This window comes from Narcine bancroftii, chromosome 7, assembly GCF_036971445.1.
Source record: "Narcine bancroftii isolate sNarBan1 chromosome 7, sNarBan1.hap1, whole genome shotgun sequence".
Lineage (NCBI taxonomy): Eukaryota > Metazoa > Chordata > Chondrichthyes > Torpediniformes > Narcinidae > Narcine > Narcine bancroftii.
Window position 1 is genome coordinate 162,907,100 of NC_091475.1, and position 16,484 is coordinate 162,923,583.

General features: G+C 39.5%; 2 protein-coding genes across 6 annotated transcripts in view; one reads left to right on the forward strand and one right to left on the reverse strand.

Annotated features, from left to right (window-relative positions):
• mfsd9 (major facilitator superfamily domain containing 9) overlaps positions 1-16,484 on the reverse strand; it is a 182,071-nt gene that overhangs the window by 68,895 nt on the left and 96,692 nt on the right. The gene's annotated exons all lie outside the window — the stretch shown is intronic.
• LOC138739306 (sodium/hydrogen exchanger 2-like) overlaps positions 1-16,484 on the forward strand; it is a 74,484-nt gene that overhangs the window by 46,760 nt on the left and 11,240 nt on the right. For all 3 annotated transcript variants that reach the window (XM_069891094.1, XM_069891092.1, XM_069891093.1), the window contains exons 4-6: positions 6,128-6,345; positions 7,599-7,801; positions 15,754-15,843. In XM_069891094.1, the coding sequence (XP_069747195.1) occupies positions 6,128-6,345; positions 7,599-7,801; positions 15,754-15,843 (511 nt within the window). The remainder of the gene's footprint in view (positions 1-6,127; positions 6,346-7,598; positions 7,802-15,753; positions 15,844-16,484) is intronic.

The window sequence follows — 16,484 nt, forward strand, 5'->3', positions numbered from 1 at the left end:
CAGACAGGACTATTCTTTCACCTTGCTTTCCTTGCCCAGCCTCCGGTCAAAGGATTTGCATTTCATTGTCTGTTATTCCTGTTAATGTTTAGCCTGCTTTCTCAACTCTCCCTGCTGATGGCAACAACACATCTGGTAGTACAGAGGAAGTCCAATTTAACCATGACCCTGGTCAATTGTAGCTGGTTTCAGATTTTAAAAATCCTCATTGTTCTTCCCTCAATCCTTGGGTTTCAATCCTGGTATTTCAAAACTACTTCTACCATTATTTTTGTCTGAAATTTCTAGGTTCATAAGATTACAAGCCAAAGGAACAGAACCAGGCCACTAGGCCCATCGAGTCTTTCCGTAAAACTACACTAAGCTACTCTACACGAGTTCCAATTTCCTTTTGGCTCACTTCTTTCAACTCCCATAAAATCTAATGTTCTATGAAAGTAGGCTGTTCCAAATTTATTTCTGATAGCTTTTCACGCTTGGTTTATTTTAGTCCATCTGTTGCAGAACCTATTACAGACCTGGCACTGTAGCCTTTAACTCGATAGCTTCCTGAATTGTCTGACATTTCTCTGCCTTGTAATTGGTGCCCAAGCCTTCAGCTGTTTTTGTCTTGGTTTCCCACAACTCCACTTTTGTATCTTCCTTGTCCAGGTTGTTTGTAAACCATTCCAGAGAAAGACAGAGTTAATTTTTTTCAAAGGATTGGGGGTCGGGGGGGGGGGGGGGGGAGGGGAATGATGAATTTTGGCATCTCAAAAACACATTTAGGACCTTTCTCCTTTTTTTTAAAAAAAGGACCATGGTAGAGTACTTAGCTGTTTGTCAATCATTTGCCCATTTTAAAATGCTGTTGGGTGGAAGGGGGAAAAAATGTATATCAAGGGATAGTTTTTGAGTATTTTTCTGTTTGTTGAATATCTGTTTGTTGAGTAGTATAGTCAGGTTAAGCTCTTTGTTTTATTAGGGGCTCAGACCCAACTTTTATACTTGCCGCGTTCCCGCTGTTTCCCCCTTGACTGATGTCACGACCCGCATAACAAAAGCGAGTTTCCTACGCGTAGGTCCCTTCTTGCATAATAATCCCTTCTTTCCAGTGTGCTGTCCCTGACTACTGACTGTGCAGCAAGGCCAGTGCCATTTTGGGGTCACTGGCCTTTAAGCTACCCTTTCCATTCACTCGTCAGTTCACTTGTTTGGGCCAGTGCCGCTGAGCAGACTGCTGGCTTTTAGTTGTGCTCACCGTCCAGAGTGCCAGCTTGATTGCTGCAGCAGCGTGCTGCCACAATAAACAGATCATAGCAGTCCCTCTGCTTCCCCTTCCTAAAGTCCACGTAAAGCTCCTTGATCTTGCTGATGTTTGAGTAAGATTGTTTCTGGACCACAGGATCAGATTATCTATCTCCATTCTAAATAGTGACTTATCGTTGCTTTTTTTTCAACCAATAAACAGCATATTGGTAGATAGCTTTTAAACCATACTTGACTATGCAATTGTGAGTGCAGTGAGAATAGAACAGGGGACAAAGCACACAGCCCTGAAGTGCCGCTATGTTGATGGTCAATGAGCAGGTGATCTGTTCTGATTGGAGTCTGCTGATGAGGGAGTCGAGGATCTAGATGCAAAGAGAAAACCAGTGATTCAGATCCTGGAGTTCAGTAGTAACTTCTTGAAGTTAGCTTTTCTCAAGACTCCAGTGATGACTGAGAAGGCATCAAGATACATAATATGATGTCGTTGATCATGCTGTGTAGATTTGGGAAGATCCCACTTAAGATTACAATATAGGATTTAGTTTAGGCTTCCTGTTGTTGTTTTTTTTTTAAAAAAACAAACCATACGAGATTTATATTTTGTATGTCAAATACATGACATTAAAAATACAGTTAATGAAATGTAATTTGAGTGGCAAGGAATGCTTTTGATAATGACAGGGGATCTCGCCTGTTGTATGGAGATAGACTGTGTCCATGCCAACCACCCATTTACACGGTTTACATTAATCTAATTTTTAAAAAAAAAAATTCCCCTTATTTTCATCGGCTTTCTTCTCTTCCCATTTCCTTTTCACCTCAGACTTCACCATTCGCCTACACTATTCCAGACAGATTAATGGCAGAATGTCTACTTGTACTTCTGTGAAGAATTTTGGAAATCTAGAATTTGTAGAAAGTTGTATTTGAAATTTCGATGGACTGTTAAGAGAAATTAATATTTTGCAAGATTGTTTTCATTGTCATAATTTTAATCAATAATTTTGACATATGAGCATTTTGCAAGCTGAAATAACAATCTTCTTTCTTGAAAACATTTGAAAGATGAAGATGCAATGAGATCCCCTTGTGGTGGAAAAGCTACATAGTTGTATCTTGGTTGCTCCATAAGAACAAATAGGGGCAAGAATAAAATATTTTGCTCATCGAGTCTGTTCCACCATTCAATAGATCATACCTTATCTGGCTGTGGACTCTGCTCTACTTACCCACCAGAATCCTATAAATCTTAATTCTCTTCGATCATAAATCTATGTGTATTCAGTACATACCATGAGGTAGCCTCTGGTGCTTCCTTTGGGTAGAGCATTCAACACATTCCCTACTCTTTGGGGGAAAGAGTTTCTCTTCATCTTTTCCTTAAATCTACTCTCCCAAATCTTGAGTGTGTCCCCTAGTTCTAATCTCATCTGCAGGCAGAAACAACCTCCCTGCTTTTGTCATTTATTTTTGTTTCATAATTTTGTATGTTTATATTTTTCTGAATTCCAGTGAGTATAGTCCCAGATTACTCGATCTCTTGTCATAAACGAACTCCTAATTTCTGGAATCCATATGATGTACCTCCTCCACACCACCTCCAAAGTCAAAATACCCTTTCTCAAGAACAGAGAGAGAACAGAACTGCACACAGTACTCCAGGTGTTACCTTCCAATATCCTGTACAGTTGCAGTAAAGCCTTCCTGCATTTAAATTCAATCTCTCTAGTAGTGAAGGCCAACATCTCATTTGCCACCTTGATTACCTGTTGCACATGCAGACTTTTATTTTTGTGATTCATGCACACTTTTACATGATAGAGGAATTAAGGGATATGGGGAGAAGGCAGGTAGATGGAGTTAGGTCATAAATTAGATCAGCCATGATCGTATTGAATGGCGGAACAGGCTCGATGGGCCATTTTTGGCCTACTCCTGTTCCTACTTCCTAAAAAAAACATTCCCAGGTCTCTCTGCTTAATAACATGCTGCAATATTTCACCATTTAAATATTACTCTATCTGCTATTTTCCTTTCCAATGTAGATGACTTCATAGTTACTGATGTTATGCTCCACAGTGTATTAGCTTCATGTTCCAAACATAAGGGTACAGAACAAAACGGAGATGTAGCTTTTTGATCTGTTGATTCCACAGATGATCTAAAGTTGACCGATTGTGAAGTTTACACAAAATCTGAGCAATTAATAAACTTGGACCTACTTCAATTTCCCTAATATTGCATCGAATCAACGGCTGACACCATTTTGCTGACCCTCCATTTTGTGTTATATAAGCTGGATCACAAGAATATTTATTTCAGATTGTTGTTAATTGACTAGATTGTTGTTTAATGCCATCACAACAGCTAAATGTGCAATCAAATTAAGTGACCTGGGACCCTGTACATCCCTCTGTAATTGGATCCTTGACTTCCTCATCAGCAGACCCCAATAAGTGTGGATAGGCCACATCCCTCCTTCATTGACCATCAACATGGGCACCTACAGGCTTAGGCCTAATGCTTCCCTGTACAGTCATCACTGTGTAGACATGTTTGGGTCTAGTGCAATTTGTAAATTTGCTGATGACACCACTGTTGTTGGCCTAATGCTGGGAAATGGTCAGTATGAATACAGCAGTCTAGAATCCATTCTTTATGTAGCAAAGATAAAGAATACATAACCAACATTTCAGATGAGAGCCCTTCATCAAGGTAAGAGCAAAGCATAGGCAGGTGCCTGAATAAAATAGTGGGGGAAGGGGCAGAGGAAGGAGCACAGGCCCACAAGCAAGAGGTCAAAGGTGGAGTGAAATACAGAAATGCTGGAGGAACTCAGGAGGTCAGAGGTGGATATGAATGGGAGAGCACAAGAGATAAAAGCTGAGGTCATGGGGGAGAGGATAGTTCTCTAAATGGAGGGGGGAAGGGGTGGAATGCAGGACAAAAGGAGAAGGGAATGGGGAAGAGAGGGAGATGGGAGTGGCCTCACAGAAACTGGAGAAGTCTTTGTTAATGCAATTCGATTGTAGATTCCAAAGTTAATGGCATTTGGTTGGGGTCACATTGAAATGGGTATTCTGATAAAACTGTTGGCAAGTGAAGAGTGCATTTCAATCTAGCATCATCTGAAATAGTTCAGAGAGAAAATGTTGGCATCTTGACTAAAAGAAGAAGAGGTAGTTGTGGAGCAGGGATTGAGCATGATGACGCTTTAATGGAGTATTGAGGGACCGATACTGTCTGGGTAAAGTTACAAACGAACACAGGCCAAACTGCCTAAGGTCCAAGCACATGCTTATGAGAAGACCATTCTTGCTTTCTTTCTTTTTAAAATATTCTTATTGATTTTTCAGTAATAAGTTGGTACAATTAAAAAAAAAAGATTTTAAAAAAAGCACTATGAGAATAATCAAAATGTTTCTATTTTGACACTTCTTGCGTCCTTCTTTTCATATAACCTGACAATCTGGTTGCGAAGTACACTTTGAAAATATGGGTGCAGTTTAGAAAGTATTTTGGATTTCAGGGCTTTTCTCTTACAAACTCCATTTTGTCCAATCCCCTTTTTCAGCCTTCCTTGCAGGATTCTGTTTTTAATGATTGGTATAGATTGGGTATTAAATGTTTTAAATACCTTTTTATTGATAACAGTTCTGCGTCTTTTGAACAATTGGTTGGAAAATTCAATTTACCACTCATTTTTTTTTAGATATTTACAAATCAGGCATTTTATTCAATCCGAGGTCCCTGATTTTTCCGAGAGCTCCTCAGGTGAATATTCTTGATACTTTTTTTTGGATTATAACCTTCTGGTAAAGGGTTAATATCTGTTATTTATGACAAATTGACTGGTCTAAGACACACCCCCTTTAGTCCAAATTAAGAAGGCCTGGGAGCAGGATTTGAACCTTTCACTATCCGATAGGTTTGGGACTCTATTTTCAAACTGATTAACATTTCATCTCTGTGCTTGCTACTATATACTGCAATTCAAACTGGTACATGGGGCCCACATGTCTAAACTCAAATTCTCTTGTTTTTACTCCGATATAAATCCTCATTGTGATAAATGTAAAATAGGTGATGCTTTTTTAAAAAATTCTTGTGGTTTTGATGACAAGAATACTAAGAAATAGTTTAAGCGTAATATGCTTAATAAGGAAAGCCGCTGGGCTGTCAATGAATACATCAGCTGTTTGAAGTTGCATGAAATCACAGAATACTTTAACTGAAACATCAACTATTTCTTGCCCTAACTGCAACTAGACTATCTGTCTTCCTAACGGTAGACAAAAGTTAAAGAATTTCATCCACGGTATTCTGCATTCTATAATTACTTAGACCATGCTCCCATGCAAAGTGATGGAAGCAGATGTTAGCAATATTTGAGGCATTTAAAAAGACACGTGAACAGACAGGAAATGATGTATGTGCTGTAGATCATGTGCAGTAAATAAGCATAATTGCCATCACAAACACCACAGGATGAAGGGCCTGATCCTTTGCTGTCATGTTCCAAATAATATTTGTTTCAGCCCAAATTCCTCGGTTTAAACCAATTGCCGCCTTAAGGGATGGCAGGAAATAGGGCATTCCTTGGGCGAGCAAATGTAGGAGGAAAATTCCAGTTGATGGAATGAAGTTGCGTTCATCATTTTCCAAGCCGTATAGCATCGATACATACACATATCCAGAATGTCAAAATGGCAATATTTTCTGGATTGGCATAATATAAATGGTGGTTTGATTTCTTCAATTACTGGAATTGAAATAGTTTCTAAAATGGGAAGGGAAAATGGCATAGTTTGTTTCTTTCATAATGTTTGCATATCACTCACTTTCAAACAGAGCCAATGTAATTTTTTCTCTTCAGATTGATAGCCTGCTCTATGAGCATGAAACGCTATGTGGAAGAGAACATTTCAATGAAGTCTAGTACTACTATTAAGTATTTCCTGAAGATGTGGAGCAGTGTCAGTGAGACCCTCATTTTTATTTTCCTTGGGGTGTCAACAATTACAGAAAAGCATGAATGGAACTGGGCCTTTGTCTGCTTTACTTTATTGTTCTGCTTGTTATGGCGTGCACTAGGTAAGCATATGTTAATACCATTGCTTCACTATGTAGGTGGTTCTTTCTGGCGCTGTATATACACTAAAAGGTTCTTGAGCGCAAAATAAAAATGGGGATTGGATCGCTTGGAAAAGGGAACTTTTAGATGGAAGGAATGCTGGATTGCTTTTGTTTTAAATACAGATGTACATTCCAATGTGTCCTGCCTTCCAAATTTTCCACACAGACCCAGAAAAACCTCCTCCATCAATCCATGCATAGTTATTTTTACTATTGTTAAGCAACTCTTGCAGTTTTCTCTTTAAATCTCTCTGTTAAAACCCAATTGCTTTCTAAATGGTTGGAAACCCAACTGCTTCTGAATGAGAAGTGTATCGAGATTAGACCTCCTTGGCTGTTCAGTTGAAGAAACAAATGAGGCCACAATGGCTTTGTGGCTCGGGGTGTGTTTTGACTTTTTCTTTCCATAACTGAATGCTTTAAGTATATTTGCAAATGTCTGGCTTTCAACATGCATTACAATAAATGGAATGGAGAAGCTGGTGATCCATTTGGTCCAACAAAGCCTTCCAATTCCACCAAATGTTGATGCAACATCAGAATTTTGAAATTGGAATTTAATTGCAGAGGTCAAGGTTATTTGAAATCATGCAAACAAAAACATCAATTAATATAGAAATGTGAGATAGTTGGTTTAGTTATAGGAAGTCCAGACTGATTTAACAGCATAATCATATTTGTACATTAATCTAAATTATAATTATTTGAAACTAGGTAGCAGACTATTCTCATCTGGCCTTTCCTCTAGTAGTCCTACAATGTTCCTTTAAAGAGACAGAAGACGTTGACATGAAAATGCTACAAATGCCTTCTTTAGACCACATTTAGATACTATCTTAACTCACTTTTCCCAGCTTGAATTATCATGTAGTTAAATGTTGTGCACTTGTGAGCCCAACAAGGCTGCGGTTGAGAAGTTGGTGGTACTTTATCTCCAAAGCAAGGTTCTAATCCTGTCACAATCTTTAATAAATGAATGCAAGATGAATACTCTGTTCACTGTCATCTCCTATTGGCCAAAAATTAGGTGTACCTTCATGTGTTCATAATGTGTTAGCTGTGGGTATATCCTGATGTAATTTCGATGCACTAATACACCAGAGTATTCATGTGTCCATTTCCAAAGAAGAAATCCACCTCTATAATGTGATGTGATTACTTGTATGTATTATTATTATCCCTAGTTTTAACTCATACTTTTATTTCCTCAGGAGTTGTTGTCTTGACTTGGATTATTAACAGATTCCGTAAGGTATTGGTGACCCGGAAGGATCAATTTATCATTGCCTATGGAGGACTTCGAGGAGCTATTTGTTTTTCGCTTGTTTTTCTACTCCCTTCTCATGTCTTTCCTCGGAAGAATTTGTTCATCACATCAACTATTGTGGTTATATTTTTCACGGTCTTTATTCAGGTTAGAAATATAATCCTTACTTTAGTTCTTAAAATCTTTTTGCATGAAGCTCTAATTATTAATGCTCTCAAAATATTTTTTTCTGCACAACCTTGCTTTATGGCAGTTGCCACAGCTTTGTATTGTATTGTACGCCATCCAGAGGAAAAAAATAAGAATGAAGCTTGACTAGAAGTCTGTGTGGTTTAGACATGTGGGTGAAATAGGGCAAATACTTGAAATTCTTCAGATTCTCAATTATGCAGGCAAACCTTTTCCAGATTTGGTTTGTTTTTCATTAATCTTTTGCCTCTATTTAATTTGTTTTGGAAAGTTGAATATAAAACCAGAGCATGCTAAAAATATTCAGCAATCTTACAATATCTGTGGAGTGATACAGAATTAGTGTTTCAAATTTTTAAAAATAATTTATTGGTGTTTCAAGTTTCTCCCAACATTTCCTGTTTGTATTCAGTTTCCTGCATCTATGTTATTGTTCTTCTGTGAAATGTAATACTCACCCATGCAGTGGGAAAAGCTCTCTCTATCTACCCCATTCACACCTCTCATCATTTTGTACGCCCGCTGTATTCATCACTCGGTCATTTTCACTCCAGGGAAAACAAGTCCAGCCTATCCAAAAAGTAATCCAATCCAGGAAGCAACCTGATGAATCTCTTCTGCATTTTCTCCAGGGCAACCACATTCTTGCAGTGCACAATTAATACACAACACTCCAAGTTTTATAAAGTTGTAAAATAAATACTCCGACTTTAATATTCTATGCCCTGACCTATGAAGGCAAGAATGCCATATGCCTCCTACTCCATGCTATCCACCTGTGTTGCCATTTTCAGTGAATGATGGACTGAAACCCCAATGCCCCTCTGTCCATCAATGTCCCTTTGTGCTCTTCAGTTTACTCTAGGCATCCAATCCCTATTTGATTTTTCAAATTCCATCATCTTACACTTGTTAAATTAAGTTCTATTTCTCAACAGTTCACCCAATTTTCCATCTCATCTGGATTCTGCTGTGTAGCCTTGGATAAACTTTCAGATCACACCCCTACATTCACATCTAAGTTGTTAATGTATATCAGAAACAAAGGTGCCAGCACGAATCTGTGATACACTGCTGGTCACAGACATACAATCAGTAAAGTATTCTTCCACCACTATCCTTCTACCACTGCAACACCAAAACATATTCTTTGGCCCATCTAGTATGTGTCAAAATATTATTTTTCCTTGTCCCATTTATCTCCACCTCAGCCATAGCCCTCTGTATTGCTCCCATCCATGTACCTTTGCTTAAGTGTCAAACAAAATTGTGCCCACATTCACCACTTCCACTGGCATCTTGTTCTGTACTCTCACCACTCTCTGTATGGAAAAAGATTCCTCCTAATTTTCTTTTGTCTCAGACCACATATCGGGTTTGGATCCAGCTGAACAGCTTGCCTTGGGTCCCATGTGCCTTAAACTTCTGGAATGACCTAGCATATGGAATTTAGTCAAATGTCGTGCTAAGATCTGTGTTGACGGTGCATAATGCCTTGCTTTTGTAAATCTTTCTAGTTATCTTCTCTAAAATCTTGATTGTATTGCTGAGTAGCATTTCCTCAGCACAAAACTATGCGGAATATCACTGATCAGTCCCTGACTTGTCTTCATAATTTCCCTTCTGTTGACATAATATTCACCAGTCTGTAGCATGCAAAACAGTTCTAGATTGCATCAATTGAAAAAGATCGAGTCATTGAAGCAGTCAGGAGTGTATTGGAATTGTCAAGTTCTGAGATATAGAGGGGAGTTCTGGAAGCAGAGGATTGAAGGCATTGAGGGGGAGTTGATGAGGTACAATACAGATATGAGGGTCAGATTTGGGCTGAGAAAGTTGCTAAGAGGAGGAAAGATATAATAGGTAAAGAGCAGAGCGTGTAGCTGGCACCATAGTCAACAACCTTGCTTTTTATTTGGCAATACATTTATTGCTGACCTTGCAAAAAAAACTGCTGACAAAAGATCTGGGAAGGGTTTCCCCATTTCAACAGTTGGCTTTCAAGTGTCAGATTTAGTATATATGACAGAGCAACCCATCACTATGAAGATATCTTAAGTTTTTATTATTTGAGTTCAAATTAAAGATTTTTTGAATATTTTATTTAAAATGTTTATATTTACTAATCAATAATTAATGTAATAATACATGTTCAAAAAGTGAATAAAAACTTACATAGATGATGGTATTTACCCTCCAAACCACCCCCCCATCACAACCCTCTCCTTCAAAATAGTAAATATAAAAAAAATACAATATAGTTATATAAAATAAGAGAAAGAAAAAGAAACATTTCAGGATTGCAGGATTGCACATAGGGAGGTTGCCTCACATGTGGTCGCGAGGAGATGCAGTGAACACACCACACCGGCAGCAGTGAGTGAGCTTGACCAATTGATTTAAATTGAACTCACGCGCTTGTATCTCCCAGTTCCCAAAGACGCTTGGACTCCTGGGACAGAAATTACGTCAGCCAAGAGGGTTGGAACCGCATCTGGTACATCAGGGTTCTCTGCCTCCTGCAAATCCTCAGCTCCATAACCTGGTTCACTTGCAGAGTGGTTCAGCCCACCAGAGGACACACCCCCACCTCCTCACCAAGAACTGATACTCTGAGATGATGAGCCATCTGACGGTCCACAGTTTAGGCAGGTGACCCCTCCACTGAGGGCACACTACTGTCACTGGTTGCTCTAAGTTAATGTGTTCCAGCTTGAGGCAGTCTGCCCCCAATGTCCAGGACACACATCGTTATGTTGAAGAATCTCATACATACCCAAGTACGGGTGCTGAAGCGGAGTTCAGTGAATTCCTCTCTTCATGAAAACCTACTGACAGTTGTTGAGCTCTTTTGGGACATAGGAGGCAGTTAGACCATGTTGTGAGGTTGGGATAGGGGCTAAGGTGCTGACTTTTTCCTCCAGTAACATCAGGAGTGCTGTGAGCTAGTCTTCCTGTACCCGAGCTGTTGGCATGAACTCGCCTGGGACAATAAGTGGAGCCAAGCTCAGCAGAAGACATGGCCAGATCCTCCTTTGACGTCGTGCGTATGCCTAGTAGCACCCATGGCAACTCGTCTACCCAATTTGGGCCTTTGAGGTGTGCCATTTGTGCTGTCTTCAAATGGTGATGGAATCTCTCCATGAGGCCACTGGACTGTGGGTGAAAGGCCGTGGTATGAAGTAACTGGGAGCCAAGGAGCTGGGCTAGTGCCATCTATAATGCTGACGTGAACTGCTAATTTATTTTCTCCTCCTCCCCGCCCCCCCCCCCCCCCCCGTCCGAACTTATGTCAACCGGTAATCCGAAACGAACTACCCAGTTGGCAATGAAGGCCCAGGCGCAACCATTGGCAGAGTTGAAGCAGGTTCATGCTGTGCTCCTGATGAGAGTGGCTGGCAATGAGAATGTTGTCCAGGTACATGAATACAAAATCCAGGCCATGGCCCACTGAATCTATAAGCCTCTGGAACATTTGTGCTGAATTCTTTAGTCCAAATGGCCTGCATAATAATTCAAACAGCCTGAATGGCGTGATGAGTGCTGTCTTGGGAACATTGTTGGGGTGCACTGGAATCTGATGGTATCCTCTAACTAGGTCAATCTTAGAGAAGATCTTAGCACCATGTAGGAGATTATTGCTGGGTACCTGTCTGCAGTTGTGACATCGTTGAGCTGGCAATAATCTCCGCACAGTCTCCATCCCCCAGAAGCCTTTTGGTACCACGTGTGTGGGGGGGGGGGGGAGGCGAAATGCTGATTAACTGTCCCCATCTCTTCCATCTTCTGGAACTCCTCCTTGATGAGCTACTGCTTGTTAGGAGGAAGTCTGTGTGCCTGGGCATGAGGCATTGATCCTTCCATGGGAATATGGTGCTGAACGCTCTCCTTGGGTACAGCTACAGAGAACTGTTGGGTGACAATACTAGGAAATTCCATCTAGATAGTTGCCCTGCTATGTTCTTGGCATGGCGTAGGACGTTGGTGTGGGCTGCCAGCCTATGGAAGTCGCTGAAATCATTATCTGCCAGGATCAGTGAATGTCCTCTGGCATCTGCTCCAGGAATATTTGCTTGAACTGTAGGCAGGGTTTGTGGCTGTCCATAAGCACTAGCATGTCATTCATGAGGGCAAATGGTGTTCTGTGTTCAAAGCAGTCCATGTGTAGCAGCCACGCTGCCCCTTCATAGTGGGAAAGCCCGAAAGTACAGATGAGGAGCTAGTACTTGTTAACAGCAGGGGGTTGATGCAGGAAATCAACAATTGTTCTAATGGTCTCTTGGTCGAGTGAGCTGATCACGTAGTAACATTTCGTGGTGTTCATGGTCATGTGCCTGACTTGGAAATGGGCCTCAGCCTGTTTGAACCAAACAGGCTGTGAGGTCCAAAAGGTAGGCAGTTTCAGTAAGACTGCACTTTGTACATTAGCCTCGTTCATTGTGGGGTCAAAAATGGCTGTTTGGGCCTTTGGGGTCACCACTATGATCACGAGGAGATGCAGTGAACAGAACACACCGGCAGCCATGAGCTATGCCAACAGATTTTAATCAAACTTGCATGCAGAGGCATAGAAAGGACAATTAAAATTTTAAACCTAATATTTGGGTATACGGGCGCCAAATTTCAAAATCATAGGATATTTATTTCTCAAAATATATGTAATTTTTTTCAAAGGAATACAATTTGAATTTCTATGGCATTCCATCTTGCCATACCCAAACATGTATCTGATTTCCATGTAACTGTAACACATTTTCTTGGCACCGGTAATGCAACTTTAACAAATTCCTATTGATATATTGATATTTTTAATTTAGGTCTTGTTCCTTCAATATTTCCCAATAGAAATGAATCTGGATTTTGCAGGAATACAACACCTGTAACTCGTTCCAAAAAATTTGCTAAATCCACCCAAAAAAGTCTTAGGACAAGACCAAGTTGAATGCAAAATTCCTTCATCTTCACCATACCTAAAACATTGGTCTGATAAATTTGATATAACTGATGTAAAAAAAATGCTGAACTAATCTATACCTTACATTAACTGTGTTAGCCATATAATCCCTACATAGATCTGCCCATCTTTGTTCGTCATCTACAACGTTCAATCTAATTCCCACCTCTGTCTGGATTTCTGAACTCCACACTTATGAGTTCCTACTTGTAATATAATTTAATACCTCAGCCCATCCCCAATCTCTCTCACCTCAACTCTACCTGTATTATCTGTACCTTGGAGCATTGAGCTACCAGTCATAATCTTCTCTCAACCATGCTTATTTTTTTTCAATATCCCAATCTCGTACACCTAATCATGCCCTAAGATCATACTCTTTAATTGTCAGATATTTTTGGATTAAACTAAACTTTCCACATGCTTTGACTTGCTCTGCCTGTCCTGTTTATTGAACTTGCAAACTTAAACATCAAAGTTAATCTCGCCAATGGTCCTAATATTCTGCCAGACTTGGAAGAGTATAATGCTGTCTGGATAATCAGAAAACTTGTATTAGTTTAAATCTGAAATAACAAGAATGTACAGACTTCTGTGAAACAATAATCATATTCATGAGCTTGGAGACTTTATACTGGCTTAAGAAATCATTGGTGAGAAGATAAGAAACTGTGGAGGGTTTACTAAAGTTGGTGTGTTGTGGCAGATCTGTAATAGGATTGTGACCAACTGTTTGTATAACCAGGGCGAAAGAGTAGAGAGCATTTGTTTCAGCTTGCTGATGGCAATTAATTTGAAGTAAATTGTGTACAACTACAAAGCAGTATAGAGTCTGAACATTCTGCAGTGATAAATTAATACTGCAGTGATAAATTAATACTGAAAACTTTCACCAACTTTTGAGTCTTGTTAGGAATACGAAGGAATAGTGAATAGTAATTCCAGTGGCCATCACTATTTATTGGATTGTGTATTTGCTCATGTCCAAACAATGCTAGACATATGCACCATCTTCAAACTGCACTACAGGAGCTAATCAAGACCTCTTCAATAGCACCTCCCAAATCAGGGATCTCAACTGCATATTAGGACAAAGACAATGGGTGCAAGGTAACAGCACCACCTCCAGGCTCCATTAAAATCACACTATTGTCCTTTTAAAGTTTAGAAATACAGCCCATAAACCCAATTGACCTACTAACCCTGAACATTTTTAGAACGTGGGAAGAAACTGGGGCACCCAGAGGAAACCCACAAAGATTCAGAGAGAATGTAAAACTCCTTACAGACAATGCAGTTGTAGAACCAAATTTACTGGTGCTGTAATAGCTTAGCACTAATCGTTACACTAACCCAAAATCTCAGAATGCCTCTATAAACAACACTAGTATGCAAAAGTTCAACACCTCTCTAACACCATTGGGGTTAAGTGAATTTGCAAAATTTCTGGTAAATACATTTGGGGTGGCATGGTTAGGCATAGCAGATAGGGCAATGCTGTTTCAGTGCCAGAAATCGGGATCAAATTCCATGCTGTCTGTAAGTAGTTTGTACATTCTCCCTGTGTCTGTGTGGGTTTTCCCCGGGGGCTCCGGTTTCCTCCCACCCTTCAAAAATGTACAAGGGATTTAGGTCAATTGGGCGGCATGGGCTCATGTGATGTATGTCTGAGCATGTGAAATGTCAGTGGCCAGGCTAGAAATTGCAGATGTGCATAGAAAGGGGAGGATTCAAGTGAATGCATTTAAATACTAATAGTTACAGAAATGGTTAGAAAGACTAATGGGATGTTGATATTTATTTCTGAGAGGGCTGGAATTCAAAGGTGAACAAATAATCTTCAAACACCACAAAGCTCTCTTTTGCCCCCATTGCCATTTTGAGATTGAATAGAATTCTCTGCCACAGAGAGGTTCTATTCATCATGGACAGCTGGGGAGAGAGGGTGGGATGAGGCAATTTTAAAATTGGTGCTTGACTATTCAAAATGATATTAGAAAGGGCACTCCTGATAACAAGTGGAGCTCCAAGTCTGAACAACTCATGGAGACACAAGAGAGATGACAGATGCTGGAACCTGCAACAAAATCTGCTGGTGGAACTCAGTGGGTTAATCAGAATCAGAGAGGGGAAAATAATTGTCACCACTTCAGGTAGGAACCCTTATCACATTTCCTCAACCAATAGATTGCTTAAGGTGTCATGGGACCAGGAAGGAGTTAAAATTCAGAGCAATTATTGTTGATTTACTTGAATCTTGATGTTCTTCTCATGTAATGTCTTAAAGGAATGTACTATATGTTCTATCAATTTATGATTATTTAGTGACAGGTCATGGATATATTTTCTGTTGGATGTGTCTTTTTGTTTTAATGTATTCATCATCGGCAATCTACCCCAGTGACAAGCCCAAATTTTATTGTCCATATTTATTTTGGAGACAGTTAAAGGTCAACTCCATTGGTGCTTCTGAAGTCACATAACAGCCAGAATGAGTAAACAGTTCAGCTATGTGATTACTTTGTTACTTTGTGCTATTCTATCTTAAATTAATAATTACAAATTAAATTCTATAACAACACTAGCGGGATTTGAGTTTGTACTGTTGGATCGATGTCCAATTCTCTGGATATGAGACCAGTAATTTGCTGCTAATCCCATGAGATCAAAGGATTAGAAGCATTATTGGATGGTTGAACATGTTTTATTTCTGCAGTAAAAGCATATGGAATAGAATTTTCTCTTCCTATGTACGTTCAGCGCATAATTACAGTAACTTGTGCATTAATGTTGATTTCTCAGGTTCAGTTCTATTGCTATTGATTTCAGAAGTGGAATTCGTTTGCCATTAAAATGCATGATAAATTTCTCCAACATTAGGTTTAATGCTTTGCACATATGAAATGTGTGTATCTGTATTTGTTAAAGTATATTTTTGAATGATTTTTGTTTTCAGGGAATGACAATCCGGCCATTGGTTTCATTTTTGGAGGTTAAAAAATCAAGTAAAAAACAGCCCACAGTGAGTGAAGAGATTCACATTCGAGTAAGTGGTCCTTGCATCAGTTACTGTTGTTCATGTATATAACAACTTTGCAAATGTCTAGCAATGACTTGCAGCATAACATATTTTCCAAAATATCCCACTGAGGTATATGGGGGAAAAAAAAACACATACCAATCCAGGGATAATATGTGAAATTTTATCATTTTCTAGGAGTTGGAAGTTTTTAAGAAGCAACCTTCTGTGACCTTCAGCTACATTGCCCTCTCATTTCTGCTCTACCTTACTTGATTTGGCTTTCAAGTATATATTTTTGCTTTTCCTTCCTGAACTTCCATTGCTGAGAATTGTGATCATCACTTCTTCCAAATCTATGTTTAGACCCAAATTTGTTGAAAATATTGTTGTCTTTACATTATCCTCTGTACTCTTAAATTCTGTGCCTCAAGTTAAATATCCTTGACACCTGTGTTAACAGTCCACCGTGGCCTCCATTATCTTGGATCTCCATTATTTTGGATCTTGGATCTCATAAGTTTCCTCCATTTGCATTGTTTCATCTAACTGCAGCCGTGCCTGGCTTCCAACCTTTACTTCTTCAGCACCATCATTTTCAGCCAACTAGGCCACACTTTACTAAATCCTCTCCACCTCTTTTCTTCTCATCCTATCAGAATTTTCTT